Genomic DNA, 16,365 nt, shown 5'->3' with positions numbered 1-16,365 from the left:
CTCTCTCGCCCCTCGCAGCCCTTTAGAACTCAGTCGCCGGGGACGATCTGAGTTCCGCATTCTAAGTCCCCCCTCCCCGGGCGGGTCCCGAGTCCCCCCCTACCCCCTCCCCCTCCCCCGGGCCTGATCCTGAGTCTCCCCCTACCCCCCTCCCCCCTCCCCCGGGCTGATCCTGAGTCTCCCCTACCCCCTCCCCCTCCCCCGGGCTGATCCTGAGTCCCCCCCTACCCCCTCCCCGACCTCGGATGGGTCCTGAGTCTCCCCTACCCCCCTCCCCCTCCCCGGGCTGATCCTGAGGCTCCCCTACCCCCCTCCCCTCCCCGGGCTGATCCTGAGGCTCCCCTACCCCCTCCCCTCCCCGGGCTGATCCTGAGGCTCCCCTACCCCCCTCCCCTCCCCGGACGGGTCCCGAGTCCCCCCCTACCCCCTCCCCCTCCCCGGACGGGTCCTGAGGCTCCCCTACCCCCCTCCCCCTCCCCCGGACGGGTCCTGAGTCCCCCTACCCCCTCCCCCCTCCCCGGGCTGATCCTGAGGCTCCCCTACACCCTCCCCCTAACCCCCTCCCCGGTCTGATCCTGAGGCTCCCCTACCCCCTCCCCTCCCCGGTCGGGTCCTAAGTCCCCCCCTCCCCCCCTCCCCGGGACGGGTCCTGAGTCTCCCCTACCCCCTCCCCCCTCCCCGGACGGGTCCTGAGGCTCCCCTACCCCCTCCCCCCCTCCCCGGACGGGTCCTGAGTCCCCCCCTACCCCCTCCCTGGTCTGATCCTGAGGCTCCCCTACCCCCCTCCCCGACCACGGACGGGTCCTGAGTCTCCCCTACCCCCTCCCCGGCGAGGGACGGGTCCTGAGTCTCCCCTACCCCCCTCCCCGGCGAGGGACGGGTCCTGAGTCTCCCCTACCCCCTCCCCCTCCCCGGACGGGTCCTGAGTCCCCCCCCTACCCCCTCCCCCTCCCCGGACGGGTCTTGAGTCTCCCCTACCCCCTCCCTGGTCTGATCCTGAGGCTCCCCTACCCCCTCCCCGACCACGGACGGGTCCTGAGTCTCCCTACCCCCTCCCCGGACGGGTCTTGAGTCTCCCCTACCCCCTCCCCGGCGAGGGACGGGTCCTGAGTCTCCCCTACCCCCTCCCCCTCCCCGGACGGGTCCTGAGTCCCCCCCCTACCCCCTCCCCCTCCCCCGGACGGGTCTTGAGTCTCCCCTACCCCCTCCCCGGTCTGATCCTGAGGCTCCCCTACCCCCCTCCCCGACCACGGACGGGTCCTGAGTCTCCCCTACCCCCTCCCCGGCCATGGACGGGTCCTGAGTCTCCCCTACCCCCCTCCCCGGTGACGGACGGGTCCTGAGTCTCCCCGGAGTTGGCCATCCTGCCCCGCCATTCAATAAGATCGCGGCTGATCTCTCCGTAAACTCATCTCCCCCTCCCCATCACCCTTCGTTCCCCTCCGATGCCAAAGATCTGCCCTACCTCGATATTCACCGAGGGAGCCTCCACTGCTTCCTGGGGCAGAGAATTCCACAGATTCACCGCTCTCCGGGAAAAGCCGTTCCTCCGTCCGAAATCCACTCAAGGCATTGCCCCTTCGTTCCAGTCTCGCCCGCCGGTAGAAACAGCCTCCCTGCCCCGATCTTATCTGCCCCTTTCATCATTTTATATGTTTCTGTAAGATCTCCTCTCGTCCTTCTGAATTCCAGTGACCACAGTCCCAGGCGACTCGATCCCTCCTCGTAGGTTAACCCCTTCATCCCCGGAATCAACCTGGTGAGCCTCCTCTGCACTGCCCCCGAAGCCAGTATACCCCTCCTCGAGGCAGGAGTCCTCACCAGTACCCTGTCCAGTTGCAGCTCGAGTTCAACCCCTCCCGCAACGAGGGCCGACGTCCCACTCGCCTGCAAACTGACCTTTTGTGATTCGTGCACATGCACTCCCAGGTCCCTCTGCACGGCAGCGAGCTGCAATATTTTACAGTTTAAATAGTAACCAGACCTTTCATTTTTCTTTCCAAAGTGGATGCACGTTTAGGATCGAGGACATCTTCAAGATATGACATCCGTCCCTGAGGGCCCAGGACGTGCCCTCTCCTCACCGCTACCGTCAGGGAGGGGGTACAGGAGCCACTCAGCGATTCAGGAACAGCCTCTTCCCCTCCGCCGTCCGATTCCTGACCGGACATCGGACCCACGAACACCCCCTCATCGTCACTTTTTAAGAACTACTGGTACGTATTCTACGTCCGTGCGCTGTGCTGCGGTCACAAAGCAACACGGTTCACATCGTGCATACGCACACGGTGGGAACAAATCAGACCGTAACCTCCTGCGCAAGTATTAACTGGTAATTATTAACTCCTGCCGACACAATCAATGCCCGTCTCCCCCCCATCCCCGTGTCTATCGAACAGCCTCTTTCCGCAAGGATCGTTCCCCTCCGAAATCCCCTTGTCCGTTAGCCCCTCCCCACCGATTTCGCTCCTGGCATTTGTCCCTGCTGGAGGCCAAAACCTTCACCTGCCCGTTCGCCTCCTCCCTCTCCTCCGTTCGGGGGCCCCGGACGGCCCCTCCAGGTGAGGCGACGCTTCACGCCTGCCAGTCTGCTCGGGCCATCGATCGTGCCCCGGTGCTCCCGACGCGTCGGCGAGACCCGTCGTACGTTGGGGGGAGTCGGGGGCCTGCTTCCTCGAGTGACTCCTCTCCCGAAATCAGAACTTCCTGGCGGCCAAACTTTTTAATTCCGATTCCCATCCCTCCGTGACCTCCTCTTGTGCCAGGGCGTGGTCACCCTCAGGGTGGGGGGGGGGGGTGCAGCACCTGGGAACCCTCCAACCTGCTGGCATGGATACCGATTTCTCAAAAAATCCCTCCCCCTCTCCTCTCCTGTCACGCCACCTATCATGCCCTCCCCGGATACCGACTTCTCCTTCCAGTGACAAAAGATTCCCTCCCCCTCTCCTCTCCTCTCACGCCCCCTGCCGCCCCCCCCCCCCCCCCCGGTTCCCTCCGCCTTCCCCTTCTCCTACGGTCCGCTCTCCTCTCCGGCCCACCTGGCCTCAGCCGACACCTCAGAACATGAGAAACGGGAGCCGGAGTCGGCCATCTGGCCCGTCGATCCTGCCCCGCCGTCCGATAAGATCGCGGCCGATCTCTCCTTAAACTCATCTCCCCCTCCCCATCACCCTTCGTTCCCCTCCGATGCCAAAGACCTGCCAGACCTCGTCTTAAATATATTCACCGAGGGAGCCTCCACTACTTCCTGGGGCAGAGAGTTCCACAGATTCACCGCTCTCCGGGAAAAGCCGTTCCTCCGTCCGAAATCCACTCGAGGCTGTGCCCCCTCGTTCCAGTCTCGCCCGCCGGTGGAAACAGCCTCCCTGCCTCGACCTCATCATTTTATTAATTTCTATCAGATCTCCTCTCATTCTGCTGAATCCCAGGCCACTCGATCTCTCCTTGTAGTCCAACCCCCTCAACTCCGGAATCAACCTCCTCTGCACCGCCTCCAAAGCCAGTAAATCCTTCCTCAACTGACCTCCCCGCTATCCCCCTCCTCCCCCCCGCCCCTTTCCAGTCGGGAGTAAGAGTCCACATGCCCCTCCCGTAACGGGGCAACCGGAACAGCACACAGCAGTCCCGGTGCGGCCTGGCCGGACTTTCAGACAGCTCCAATCCAGTTTAACCGCCTATCTTTACCGGCTCTCCCCTCAGAGAAAGCAGCCTGACTCGGCCCACGACGGGCTCCAGGACGTCCGAGCCGGGGGAGCAGCCTGACTCGGCCCACGACGGGCTCCGGGTCGTCCAAGCCGGGGGAGCAGCCTGTCTCGGCCCACGACGGGCTCCGGGTCGACCGAGCCGGGGGGGGCAGCCTGTCTCGGCCCACGACGGGCTCCGGGTCGACCGAGCCGGGGGGGGCAGCCTGTCTCGGCCCACGATGGGCTCCGGGTCGTCCGAGCCGGGGGGGCAGAGCCTGTCTCGGCCCACGACGGGCTCCGGGTCGTACGAGCCGGGGGATCAGCCTGTCTCTGCCCACGACGGGCTCCGGGTCGTCCGAGCCGGGGGGGCAGAGCCTGTCTCGGCCCACGACGGGCTCCGGGTCGTACGAGCCGGGGGGGCAGCCTGTCTCGGCCCACGACGGGCTCCGGGTCGTCCGAGCCGGGGGGGCAGCCTGTCTCGGCCCACGACGGGCTCCGGGTCGTCCGAGCCGGGGGGGCAGCCTGTCTCGGCCCACGACGGGCTCCGGGTCGTCCGAGCCGGGGGGGGGGGGCAGCCTGTCTCGGCCCACGATGGGCTCCGGGTCGTCCGAGCCGGGGGGGGGGGCAGCCTGTCTCGGCCCACGACGGGCTCCGGGTCGTCCGAGCCGGGGGGGGGGCAGCCTGTCTCGGCCCACGACGGGCTCCGGGTCGTCCGAGCCGGGGGGGCAGAGCCTGTCTCGGCCCACGACGGGCTCCGGGTCGTCCGAGCCGGGGGGGCAGAGCCTGTCTCGGCCCACGACGGGCTCCGGGTCGTCCGAGCCGGGGGGGGAGGAGGGGGAGGTTATGGGGATGCGCCCCCGCCACCGACGGCAGGCGTCTTGAACAGCCTCCGACAAGCAAGCCCAGCTCTGTGTGGCTCAGCCGCTGTACCCGGGGGAGCCGTTTCTACCGGCAGGAGAAGGGCAGAGGGGGCTCGTCGGCCACGGTCATCTGGAAGGAGGAGAACCCTCATCTCTGAGGCTTCGGGGGTGAACCCCGGGGGAAATATCCGGAGCTGGGGTCCCCGAGCCCGTCCGACGCTGACTGGCGACTCCTGCTGCCGAAACTGCGTGGGTCTCCGGGTTCGTCGGCCGCGCGGAGAGGGGGAGCCTGCTGCACGGGGAACAGCCCGCTCTCCGTACCCGACTGGCCTGGCGTGGGTTTCACGCAGCGAGTGCGCGTTCGCCGGCTCAGGAGTCGGACGGCGGAGGGGAAGAAGCTGCTCCTGAATCGCTGGGTGTGTGCCTTCAGGCTCCTGTACCCTCTCCCTGATGGCAGAGGGGAAGAAGCTGTTCCTGAATCGCTGGGTGTGTGCCTTCAGGCTCCTGTACCTCCTCCCTGATGGCAGAGGGGAAGAAGCTGCTCCTGAATCGCTGGGTGTGTGCCTTCAGGCTCCGGTACCCTCTCCCTGATGGCAGAGGGGAAGAAGCTGCTCCTGAATCACTGGGTGTGTGCCTTCAGGCTCCTGTACCCTCTCCCTGATGGCAGAGGGGAAGAAGCTGCTCCTGAATCGCTGGGTGTGTGCCTTCAGGCTCCGGTACCTCCTCCCTGATGGCAGAGGGGAAGAAGCTGTTCCTGAATCGCTGGGTGTGTGCCTTCAGGCTCCTGTTCCCTCTCCCTGATGGCAGAGGGGAAGAAGCTGCTCCTGAATCACTGAGTGTGTGTCTTCAGGCTCCTGTACCCCCTCCCTGATGGCGGAGGGGAAGAAGCTGCTCCTGAATCGCTGGGTGTGTGCCTTCAGGCTCCTGTACCCTCTCCCTGATGGCAGAGGGGAAGAAGCTGTTCCTGAATCGCTGGGTGTGTGCCTTCAGGCTCCTGTACCCTCTCCCTGATGGCAGAGGGGAAGAAGCTGTTCCTGAATCGCTGAGTGTGTGTCTTCAGGCTCCTGTACCTCCCTCTCTGATGGCGGAGGGGAAGAAGCTGCTCCTGAATCGCTGGGTGTGTGCCTTCAGGCTCCTGTACCTCCTCCCTGATGGCGGAGGGGAAGAAGCTGCTCCTGAATCGCTGGGTGTGTGCCTTCAGGCTCCTGTACCTCCTCCCTGATGGCGGAGGGGAAGAAGCTGCTCCTGAATCGCTGGGTGTGTGCCTTCAGGCTCCTGTACCTCCTCCCTGATGGCAGAGGGGAAGAAGCTGCTCCTGAATCGCTGGGTGTGTGCCTTCAGGCTCCTGTACCTCCCTCTCTGACCGGGGCGGTGTCCTGGGAGGTGGGGGTCCTTAATGATGGACGTTGCCTTATTGAGGCTCCACCTTCTGAGGATACCCTCGACACTGGTGTATGTGTGTTCCCTCGCCCTCCCCTTCCTCGCTCGTCCCATCTTCCCTCCCTCTCTCCTCACTTCCTCCCCTCCCTAATCATTAGCTTCCTTCCCTCCCTGCTCCACTCCATCCCTCCCCTGCCCTCTCTCGCTCCCTCCCAATGCAATCCCTCCCCCCTCCCTCTCCCCCCACCTACACCACTCATTCTCCCTCCCCCATCCCTCCCTCCCTCCCCACTCTCCTCTCACCCTCCCTCTCCCTCCCTCCCCTGCCGCCCCCCCCGCCCTCACCGGATCCCAGTCCTGAATTGTTCGAGGATCCCTGTAGCTGTGCCAGGGGTTTCCGGTCTGCGGGCGGTTCGACCAGGCCGGGCCTCGCGGGCGACATCTGGGCCTCCGTCATCGTCCTGTGGAGGCAGAGGGTGGGGGAGAGGGAGGACGAGGGTCACAGGGAACAGACGAGGTTCTGGATTTGGGGTGGGGTGGGTGGGGGAAGAGGAGAGAGACAGGACAACGTCAGGGGCCGACCCAAACACATTAGTACGAGTTCACCTGGGTCTGTTCAAATCAATTGGCCCCACCCGGGCGCGTTATCTTACTAACTGTGGCTTCCGCCTGCCCGTCGGGGGCCCAACGTGGTTTTAAGCACCGTCTCCACCCGTCGGGGGAACACCCCCCGCCCCCTGCCCCGCGGGGGTTTTAAGAACTCCTCTCAGCATTCAACTGCATCTGCCATCTCTCCGCCCGGGTCCACGACTGATCCACCGGAGGGAGAGTTTGCCTGGAGCGCAGGGGATGGTCATCGCGGGGAGAGAGATCGCGGGGCCCCAGGGCGGTAAAGAGGGTGCCTGGCGCACAGGGGAGGGTCATCGCGGGGAGAGAGATCGCGGGGCCCCAGGGCGGTAAAGAGGGTGCCTGGCGCACAGGGGAGGGTCATCGCGGGGAGAGAGATCGCGGGGCCCCAGGGCGGTAAAGAGGGTGCCTGGCGCACAGGGGAGGGTCATCGCGGGGAGAGAGATCGCGGGGCCCCAGGGCGGTAAAGAGGGTGCCTGGCGCACAGGGGAGGGTCATCGCGGGGAGAGAGATCGCGGGGCCCCAGGGCGGTAAAGAGGGTGCCTGGCGCACAGGGGAGGGTCATCGCGGGGCCCCAGGGCGGTAAAGAGGGTGCCTGGTGCACAGGGGAGGGTCATCGCGGGGAGAGAGATCGCGGGGCCCCAGGGCGGTAAAGAGGGTGCCTGGCGCACAGGGGAGGGTCATCGCGGGGAGAGAGATCTCGGGGCCCCAGGGCGGTAAAGAGGGTGCCTGGCGCACAGGGGAGGGTCATCGCGGGGAGAGAGATCGCGGGGCCCCAGGGCGGTAAAGAGGGTGCCTGGCGCACAGGGGAGGGTCATCGCGGGGAGAGAGATCGCGGGGCCCCAGGGCGGTAAAGAGGGTGCCTGGCGCACAGGGGAGGGTCATCGCGGGGAGAGAGATCGCGGGGCCCCAGGGCGGTAAAGAGGGTGCCTGGCACACCCGCCTCCATAGAAAACCAGCAGGCCCTTCGGTCCACAAAGTTGTGCTGAACATGTCCCTACTTTAGAAATTACCAGGATTGCCCACGCCCTCTATTTTACTAAGCTCCGTGTATCTATTCAAAAGTCTCTTAAAAGACCCTATCGTATCCGCCTCCACCACCGTCGCCGGCAGCCCATTCCACGCACTCACCACTCTCCGAGTAAATAAATTACCCCGGACATCTCCTCCGTACCTAGTCCCCAGCACCTTAAACCTGTGCCCTCACGTGCTGGCCATTTCAGCCCCGGGGAAAAGCCTCTGACTATCCACACAATCATCGAAGGTAGGGCCGGAACGGTCTGTGCCCCAGGGTGGGGATGACTCATACCAGCGTGTCAGAGCAGGTGTGCAGGGAGTCGGAGTGGCTGCGCAGAGGGAGGAGGGAGAGACGGCCGCAGGAGTTTGCGTTGAAGCCAACAGAGACACTGACAGATTCCAGCAGCCTTGCCAACTCAACGATTCAAACCAGCTGTGGAGAACATCTGGGAGAGAGAGAGGGAGAGAGAGTGGGGGAGGGAGGGAGGGAGGGAGAGAGAGAGAGATAGGGAGAGGGAGTGAGGGGAGGGAGGGAGTGGGGGGAGGGAGGGGGAGAGAGAGAGGGAGAGGGAGTGGGGGAGGGAGGGAGGGAGGGGAGGGGAGGGGGAGAGAGAGAGGGAGAGGGAGTGGGGGGAAGGGGAGAGAAAGAGGGAGTGGGGGGAGGGAGAGAAAAATAGAGGAAGAGAGAGGGAGCGAGGGGGAAAGGGGAGTAGAGAGGGGGAAGGGGGGAGAGGGAGGGGGGAGAGAGAGGGGGGACAGAGGGGGGGAGAGGGGGAGGGGGGAGAGGGGGGAGAGAGAGAAAAATAGAGAGAGAGAGGAAGAGAGAGAAAGGGGGAGAGGAGAAAATAAGAGAGAAAATAGAGAGAGGGGGAGAGGGGGAAGGAGAGGGAAGGGGAGATGGAGGTGGGGAGAAAGGCAGTGGGTGAGGAGGTGGAGGAGGAGGGAGACATTACAGTGGGAGAGTGGGGAGGTAGACGGAGGGTGAGAGGGCTGACGAGTGGGGACACAGAGAGGCTGATGGGAGAGAGAAACGGCCCTGGGATATGGAGCCTGGTTGTAAATTGTTTACATTGGAGCATTGCCAAATGCATCAGCAGGCACTCCCTCAACAGTCAAAGTCAAAACTGCTGAAACCCTTTCACATCTCAGCACTAAAACTGCTCTCCCTTGGGAGGGAGATTCAGTCTGTGTCTGACACCAGGAGTGTGTGGAGGGAGATTCACTCTGTGTCTGACCCCGGGAGTGTGTGATGGGACGGTGTGGAGGGAGTTTCACTCTGTGTCTGACCCTGGGAGTGTGTGATGGGACGGTGTGGAGGGAGATTCACTCTGTGTCCGACCCCGGGAGTGTGTGATGGGACAGTGTGGAGGGAGATTCACTCTGTGTCTGACCCCGGGAGTGTGTGATGGGACGGTGAGGAGGGAGATTCACTCTGTGTCTGCCCCGGGAGTATGTGATGGGACGGTGTGGAGGGAGATTCACTCTGTGTCTGACCCCGGGAGTGTGTGATGGGACGGAGTGGAGGGAGATTCACTCTGTGTTTCACCCCGGGAGTGTATGATGGGACGGTGTGGGGGGAGATTCACTCTGTGTCTGCCCCGGGAGTGTGTGATGGGACGGAGTGGAGGGAGATTCACTCTGTGTTTCACCCCGGGAGTGTATGATGGGACGGTGTGGGGGGAGAGTCACTCTGTGTCTGACCCCGGGAGTGTGTGATGGGACGGTGTGGAGGGAGATTCACTCTGTGACTGACCCCGGGAGTGTGTGATGGGACGGTGTGGAGGGAGATTCACTCTGTGTCTGACCCCGGGAGTGTGTGATGGGACGGTGTGGAGGGAGATTCACTCTGTGTCTGACCCCGGGAGTGTGTGATGGGACGGTGTGGAGGGAGATTCACTCTGTGTCTGCCCCGGGAGTATGTGATGGGACGGTGTGGAGGGAGATTCACTCTGTGTCTGACCCCGGGAGTGTGTGATGGGACGGTGTGGAGGGAGATTCACTCTGTGTCTGACCCCGGGAGTGTGTGATGGGACGGTGAGGAGGGAGATTCACTCTGTGTCTGACCCCGGGAGTGTGTGATGGGACGGTGAGGATGGAGATTCACTGTGTGTCTGACCCCGGGAGTGTGTGATGGGACGGTGTGGAGGGAGATTCACTCTGTGTCTGACCCCGGGAGTGTGTGATGGGACGGTGAGGATGGAGATTCACTGTGTGTCTGACCCCGGGAGTGTGTGACGGGACGGTGTGGAGGGAGATTCACTCTGTGTCTGACCCCGGGAGTGTGTGATGGGACGGTGTGGAGGGAGATTCACCCTGTGTCTGACCCCGGGAGTGTGTGATGGGACGGTGTGGAGGGAGATTCACTCTGTGTCTGACCCCGGGAGTGTGTGATGGGACGGTGAGGAGGGAGATTCACTCTGTGTCTGACCCCGGGAGTGTGTGATGGGACGGTGTGGAGGGAGATTCACTCTGTGTCTGACCCCGGGAGTGTGTGATGGGACGGTGTGGAGGGAGATTCACTCTGTGTCTGACCCCGGGAGTGTGTGATGGGACGGTGTGGAGGGAGATTCACTCTGTGTCTGACCCCGGGAGTGTGTGATGGGACGGTGTGGAGGGAGATTCACTCTGTGTCTGACCCCGGGAGTGTGTGATGGGACGGTGTGGAGGGAGATTCACTCTGTGTCTGACCCCGGGAGTGTGTGATGGGACGGTGTGGAGGGAGATTCACTCTGTGTCTGACCCCGGGAGTGTGTGATGGGACGGTGTGGGGGGAGATTCACTCTGTGTCTGACCCCGGGAGTGTGTGATGGGACGGTGTGGGGGGAGATTCACTCTGTGTCTGACCCCGGGAGTGTGTGATGGGACGGTGTGGAGGGAGATTCACTCTGTGTCTGACCCCGGGAGTGTGTGATGGGACGGTGTGGAGGGAGATTCACTCTGTGTCTGACCCCGGGAGTGTGTGGAGGGACGGTGCGTAGGGAGATTCACTCTGTGTCTGACCCCGGGAGTGTGTGATGGGACGGTGTGGAGGGAGATTCACTCTATGTCTGACCCCGGGAGTGTGTGATGGGACCGTGTGGAGGGAGATTCACTCTGTGTCTGACCCCGGGAGTGTGTGATGGGACGGTGCGTAGGGAGATTCACTCTGTGTCTGACCCCGGGAGTGTGTGATGGGACGGTGTGGAGGGAGATTCACTCTGTGTCTGACCCCGGGAGTGTGTGATTGGACGGTGTGGAGGGAGATTCACTCTGTGTCTGACCCCGGGAGTGTGTGATGGGACGGTGTGGAGGGAGATTCACTCTGTGTCTGACCCCGGGAGTGTGTGATGGGACGGTGAGGAGGGAGATTCACTCTGTGTCTGACCCCGGGAGTGTGTGATGGGACGGTGTGGAGGGAGATTCACTCTGTGTCTGACCCCGGGAGTGTGTGATGGGACGGTGTGGAGGGAGATTCACTCTGTGTCTGACCCCGGGAGTGTGTGATGGGACGGTGTGGAGGGAGATTCACTCTGTGTCTGACTCCGGGAGTGTGTGATGGGACGGTGTGGAGGGAGATTCACTCTGTGTCTGACCCCGGGAGTGTGTGATGGGACGGTGAGGAGGGAGATTCACTCTGTGTCTGACCCCGGGAGTGTGTGATGGGACGGTGAGGAGGGAGATTCACTCTGTGTCTGACCCCGGGAGTGTGTGATGGGACGGTGTGGAGGGAGATTCACTCTGTGTCTGACCCCGGGAGTGTGTGATGGGAAGGTGAGGATGGAGATTCACTGTGTGTCTGACCCCGGGAGTGTGTGACGGGACGGTGTGGAGGGAGATTCACTCTGTGTCTGACCCCGGGAGTGTGTGATGGGACGGTGTGGAGGGAGATTCACCCTGTGTCTGACCCCGGGAGTGTGTGATGGGACGGTGTGGAGGGAGATTCACTCTGTGTCTGACCCCGGGAGTGTGTGATGGAACGGTGAGGAGGGAGATTCACTCTGTGTCTGACCCCGGGAGTGTGTGATGGGACGGTGTGGAGGGAGATTCACTCTGTGTCTGACCCCGGGAGTGTGTGATGGGACGGTGTGGAGGGAGATTCACTCTGTGTCTGACCCCGGGAGTGTGTGATGGGACGGTGTGGAGGGAGATTCACTCTGTGTCTGACCCCGGGAGTGTGTGATGGGACGGTGTGGAGGGAGATTCACTCTGTGTCTGACCCCGGGAGTGTGTGATGGGACGGTGTGGAGGGAGATTCACTCTGTGTCTGACCCCGGGAGTGTGTGATGGGACGGTGCGGGGGGAGATTCACTCTGTGTCTGACCCCGGGAGTGTGTGATGGGACGGTGCGGAGGGAGATTCACTCTGTGTCTGACCCCGGGAGTGTGTGATGGGACGGTGCGGAGGGAGATTCACTCTGTGTCTGACCCCGGGAGTGTGTGATGGGACGGTGCGGAGGGAGATTCACTCTGTGTCTGACCCCGGGAGTGTGTGATGGGACGGTGTGGAGGGAGATTCACTCTGTGTCTGACCCCGGGAGTGTGTGATGGGACGGTGTGGAGGGAGATTCACTCTGTGTCTGACCCCGGGAGTGTGTGATGGGACGGTGAGGAGGGAGATTTACTCTGTGTCTGACCCCGGGAGTGTGTGATGGGACGGTGTGGAGAGAGATTCACTCTGTGTCTGACCCCGGGAGTATGTGATGGGACGGTGTGGAGGGAGATTCACTCTGTGTCTGACCCCGCGAGTGTGTGATGGGATGGTGTGGAGGGAGATTCACTCTGTGTCTGACACCGGGAGTGTGTGATGGGACGGTGCGTAGGGAGATTCACTCTGTGTCTGACCCCGGGAGTGTGTGATGGGACGGTGTGGAGGGAGATTCACTCTGTGTCTGACCCCGGGAGTGTGTGATGGGACGGTGTGGAGGGAGATTCACTCTGTGTCTGACCCCGGGAGTGTGTGATGGGACCGTGTGGAGGGAGATTCACTCTGTGTCTGACCCCGGGAGTGTGTGATGGGACGGTGCGTAGGGAGATTCACTCTGTGTCTGACCCCGGGAGTGTGTGATGGGACGGTGTGGAGGGAGATTCACTCTGTGTCTGACCCCGGGAGTGTGTGATTGGACGGTGTGGAGGGAGATTCACTCTGTGTCTGACCCCGGGAGTGTGTGATGGGACGGTGTGGAGGGAGATTCACTCTGTGTCTGACCCCGGGAGTGTGTGATGGGACGGTGAGGAGGGAGATTTACTCTGTGTCTGACCCCGGGAGTGTGTGATGGGACGGTGTGGAGAGAGATTCACTCTGTGTCTGACCCCGGGAGTATGTGATGGGACGGTGTGGAGGGAGATTCACTCTGTGTCTGACCCCGCGAGTGTGTGATGGGATGGTGTGGAGGGAGATTCACTCTGTGTCTGACACCGGGAGTGTGTGATGGGACGGTGTGGAGGGAGATTCACTCTGTGTCTGCCCCGGGAGTGTGTGATGGGACGGTGTGGAGGGAGATTCACTCTGTGTCTGACCCCGGGAGTGTGTGATGGGACGGTGTGGAGGGAGATTCACTCTGTGTCTGACCCCGGGAGTGTGTGATGGGATGGTGTGGAGGGAGATTCACTCTGCTTCTGACCCCGGGAGTGTGTGATGGGATGGTGCGGAGGGAGATTCACTCTGTGTCTGACCCCGGTGTGTGTGATGGGACGGTGTGGAGGGAGATTCACTCTGTGTCTGACCCCGGGAGTGTTTGATGGGACGGTGTGGAGGGGGATTCACTCTGTGTCTGACCCCGGGAGTGTGTGATGGGACGGTGTGGAGGGAGATTCACTCTGTGTCTGACCCCGGGAGTGTGTGGAGGGTGATTCACTCTGTGTCTGACCCCGGGAGTGTGTGATGGGACGGTGTGGAGCGATGATGACTTTGAGAAATTGAGTGAAGGTTGAACAGTTGAAAAAAAACTTGTTCAGCCTGAAATTCCAGCCGTCGTTGCCAAATTATCTGACCAAAACTCCCAGTTTCAACTTAAATTTCCAGCGTATGAGTCACTCACAGGGATGTGTTACGCTTTGCATAACCAGTCAGAGAGCTGGAATAATCCACCCTGCACAACACTTCCAAACAAAGTCCTTCGAAAATACAACCCTCACACTGAACCCTGGTCTGGATTGAGGAACATAACATCAACCCCTGGATTAGATCCCAGCCCGTCACCCACTCCCAGGATATTCTGCATATATCCACCCCCCACCCAAACCTCTGGATTAGATCCCAGTCTGTAACCCACTCCCGGGGATCTGTTATTCTGTATATAAACCCACCTGAACCCCTGGATTAGATCCCAGTCTGTAACCCACTCCCGGGGATCTGTTATTCTATATATAAACCCACCTGAACCCCTGGATTAGATCCCAGTCTGTAACCCACTCCCAGGGATCTGTTATTCTATATATAAACCCCTGGATTAGATCCCAGTCTGTAACCCACTCCCGGGGATCTGTTATTCTGTATATAAACCCCCTGAACCCCTGGATTAGATCCCAGTCTGTAACCCACTCCCAGGGGTCTGTTATTCTATATATAAACCCCCGAACCCCTGGATTAGATCCCAGCCTGTAACCCACTCCCGGGGATCTGTTATTCTGTATATAAACCCACCTGAACGCCTGGATTAGATCCCAGTCTGTAACCCACTCCTGGGGATCTGTCAGACAATAGACAATAGACAATAGGTGCAGAAGTAGACCATTCGGCCCCTCGAGTCTGCACCGGCATTCTGAGATCATGGCTGATCATTCACTATCAATACCCAGTCCCTGCCTTGTCCCCATATCCCTTGATTCCCCTATCCATCAGATATCTATCCAGCTCCTTCTTGAAAGCATCCAGAGAATTGGCCTCCACCGTCTTCCGAGGTAGTGCATTCCACACCTCCACAACTCTCTGGGAGAAGAAGCTCTTCCTCAACTCTGTTTTAAATAACTGACCTCTTATTCTCAATCCATGCCCTCTGGTACTGGACTCTCCCAACATCTGGAACATATTTCCTGCCTCAATCCTATCAAATCCTTTAATTATCTTAAACGTTTCAATCAGATCCCCTCTCAATCTCCTCAATTCCAGCGTGTACAAGCCCAATCTCTCCAATCTCTCTGCGTAAGACAGCCCTGCCATCCCAGGAATCAACCTAGTGAATCTACGCTGCACTTCCTCAATTGCCAGAATGTCCTTCCTTAAACCTGGAGACCAAAACTGTATACAATATTCCAGGTGTGGTCTCACCAGGGCCCTGTACAAATGCAAAAGGACATCCTTGCTCTTGTACTCAATTCTCCTTGTAATAAGGCCAACATTCCATTTGCCCTCTTCACTGCCTGTTGCACTTGCTCATTCACCTTCATTGACTGGTGAACTAGGACTCCTAGGTCTCTTTGCATTTCTCCCTTACCCAACTCTACACCGTTCAGACAATACTCTGCCCTCTTGTTCCTGCTTCCAAAGTGGATAACTTCACATTTATTCACATTGAATGACATCTGCCAAGTATCTGCCCACTCACCCAGCCTATCCAAGTCTCCCTGTATTCTCCTAACGTCCTCTTCGCATGTCACACTGCCACCCAGTTTAGTATCGTCAGCAAACTTGCTGATATAGTTTTCAATGCCCTCATCTAAATCGTTGACATAAATCGTAAAGAGCTGTGGTCCCAATACAGAGCCCTGTGGTACCCCACTAGTCACCTCCAGCCAGTCCGAGAAACACCCATTCACTGCTACCCTTTGCTTTCTATATGCCAACCAGTTTTCTATCCATGTTGAAACCCTGCCCCCAATGCCATGAGCTCTGATTTTACTCACCAATCTCCTATGTGGCACCTTATCGAATGCCTTCTGAAAATCTAGGTACACTACATCCACTGGCTTACCCTCGTCTAACATCCTTGTTACACCCTCAAAAAACTCCAACAGATTAGTCAAGCATGATTTGCCCTTGGTAAATCCATGCTGGCTCGGCCTAATCCTATTTCTGCCATCCAGATGTGCCACTATTTCGTCCTTAATAATGGACTCAAGCATCTTCCCCACGACTGACGTTAGGCTAACAGGGCGATAGTTCTCCGTTTTCTCCTTCCCTCCCTTCTTGAAAAGTGGGACAACATTAGCCACGCTCCAATCTTCAGGAACTGATCCTGAATCTAAGGAACATTGGAAAATGATTACCAATGCATCCGCAATTTCCTGAGCCACCTCTTTTAGAACCCTCGGATGCAGACCATCTGGACCCAGGGATTTATTAGCCTTCAGTCCTACCAGTCTCTCATCACAGTTTCTTTCCTAATGTCAATCTGTCTCAATTCCTCTGATATCTTATGACCCTGGCCCATCCACACATCTGGGAGATTGCTTGTGTCCTCCCTGGTGAAGACAGATCTAAAGTACGCATTAAATTCTGTTGCCATTTCCCTGTTTCCCATAACAATTTCTCCCAATTCATTCTTCAAGGGGCCAACATTGTTCTTAACTATCTTCTTTCTCTTCACATAGCTAAAAAAGCTTTTGCTATCCCCTTTTATATTCCTGGCTAGACTGAGCTCATACCTGATTTTTTCTCTCCGTATTGCTTTTTTAGTTAAGATCTGCTGTTCCTTAAAATTTTCCCAATCATCTGTATTCCCACTCACCTTAACCCTGTCATACTTCTTTTTCTTTAATGCTATACAATCTCTGACTTCCTTTGTTAACCACTGTGGCCCCTTCCCCCTCTTTGAATCCTTCCTTCTCATTGGAATGAACTGCTTTTGCATCTTTTGTATTATGCCCAAGAATATCTGCCAC

At 59.7% G+C, this 16,365-nt stretch overlaps 1 protein-coding gene and 1 long non-coding RNA gene across 2 annotated transcripts in view; both read right to left on the bottom strand.

Annotated features, from left to right (window-relative positions):
- LOC132387279 (trichohyalin-like) overlaps positions 1-4,695 on the bottom strand; it is a 30,907-nt gene extending 26,212 nt beyond the window's left edge. The window contains exons 1-4 of the mRNA XM_059959629.1: positions 4,614-4,695; positions 3,685-4,560; positions 2,459-2,706; positions 1,828-1,950 (exon numbers count right to left, since the gene is read on the bottom strand). Coding sequence (XP_059815612.1) covers positions 1,828-1,950; positions 2,459-2,706; positions 3,685-4,560; positions 4,614-4,695 — 1,329 coding nt within the window. The remainder of the gene's footprint in view (positions 1-1,827; positions 1,951-2,458; positions 2,707-3,684; positions 4,561-4,613) is intronic.
- Positions 4,696-6,303: 1,608 nt separating this feature from the next.
- Positions 6,304-14,461, bottom strand: LOC132387278 (uncharacterized). Its single transcript, XR_009509845.1, has 3 exons — positions 14,189-14,461; positions 7,860-8,013; positions 6,304-6,443 (listed from the first exon to the last, which is right to left on the bottom strand). It is a non-coding gene; the product is annotated as an uncharacterized LOC132387278 (long non-coding RNA).
- Positions 14,462-16,365: the final 1,904 nt, after the last annotated feature.

This window comes from Hypanus sabinus, unplaced genomic scaffold, assembly GCF_030144855.1.
Source record: "Hypanus sabinus isolate sHypSab1 unplaced genomic scaffold, sHypSab1.hap1 scaffold_1694, whole genome shotgun sequence".
NCBI lineage: Eukaryota > Metazoa > Chordata > Chondrichthyes > Myliobatiformes > Dasyatidae > Hypanus > Hypanus sabinus.
Note: the sequence above shows the minus strand (reverse complement) of the source record. Positions and strands in the feature narration are given on the sequence as shown.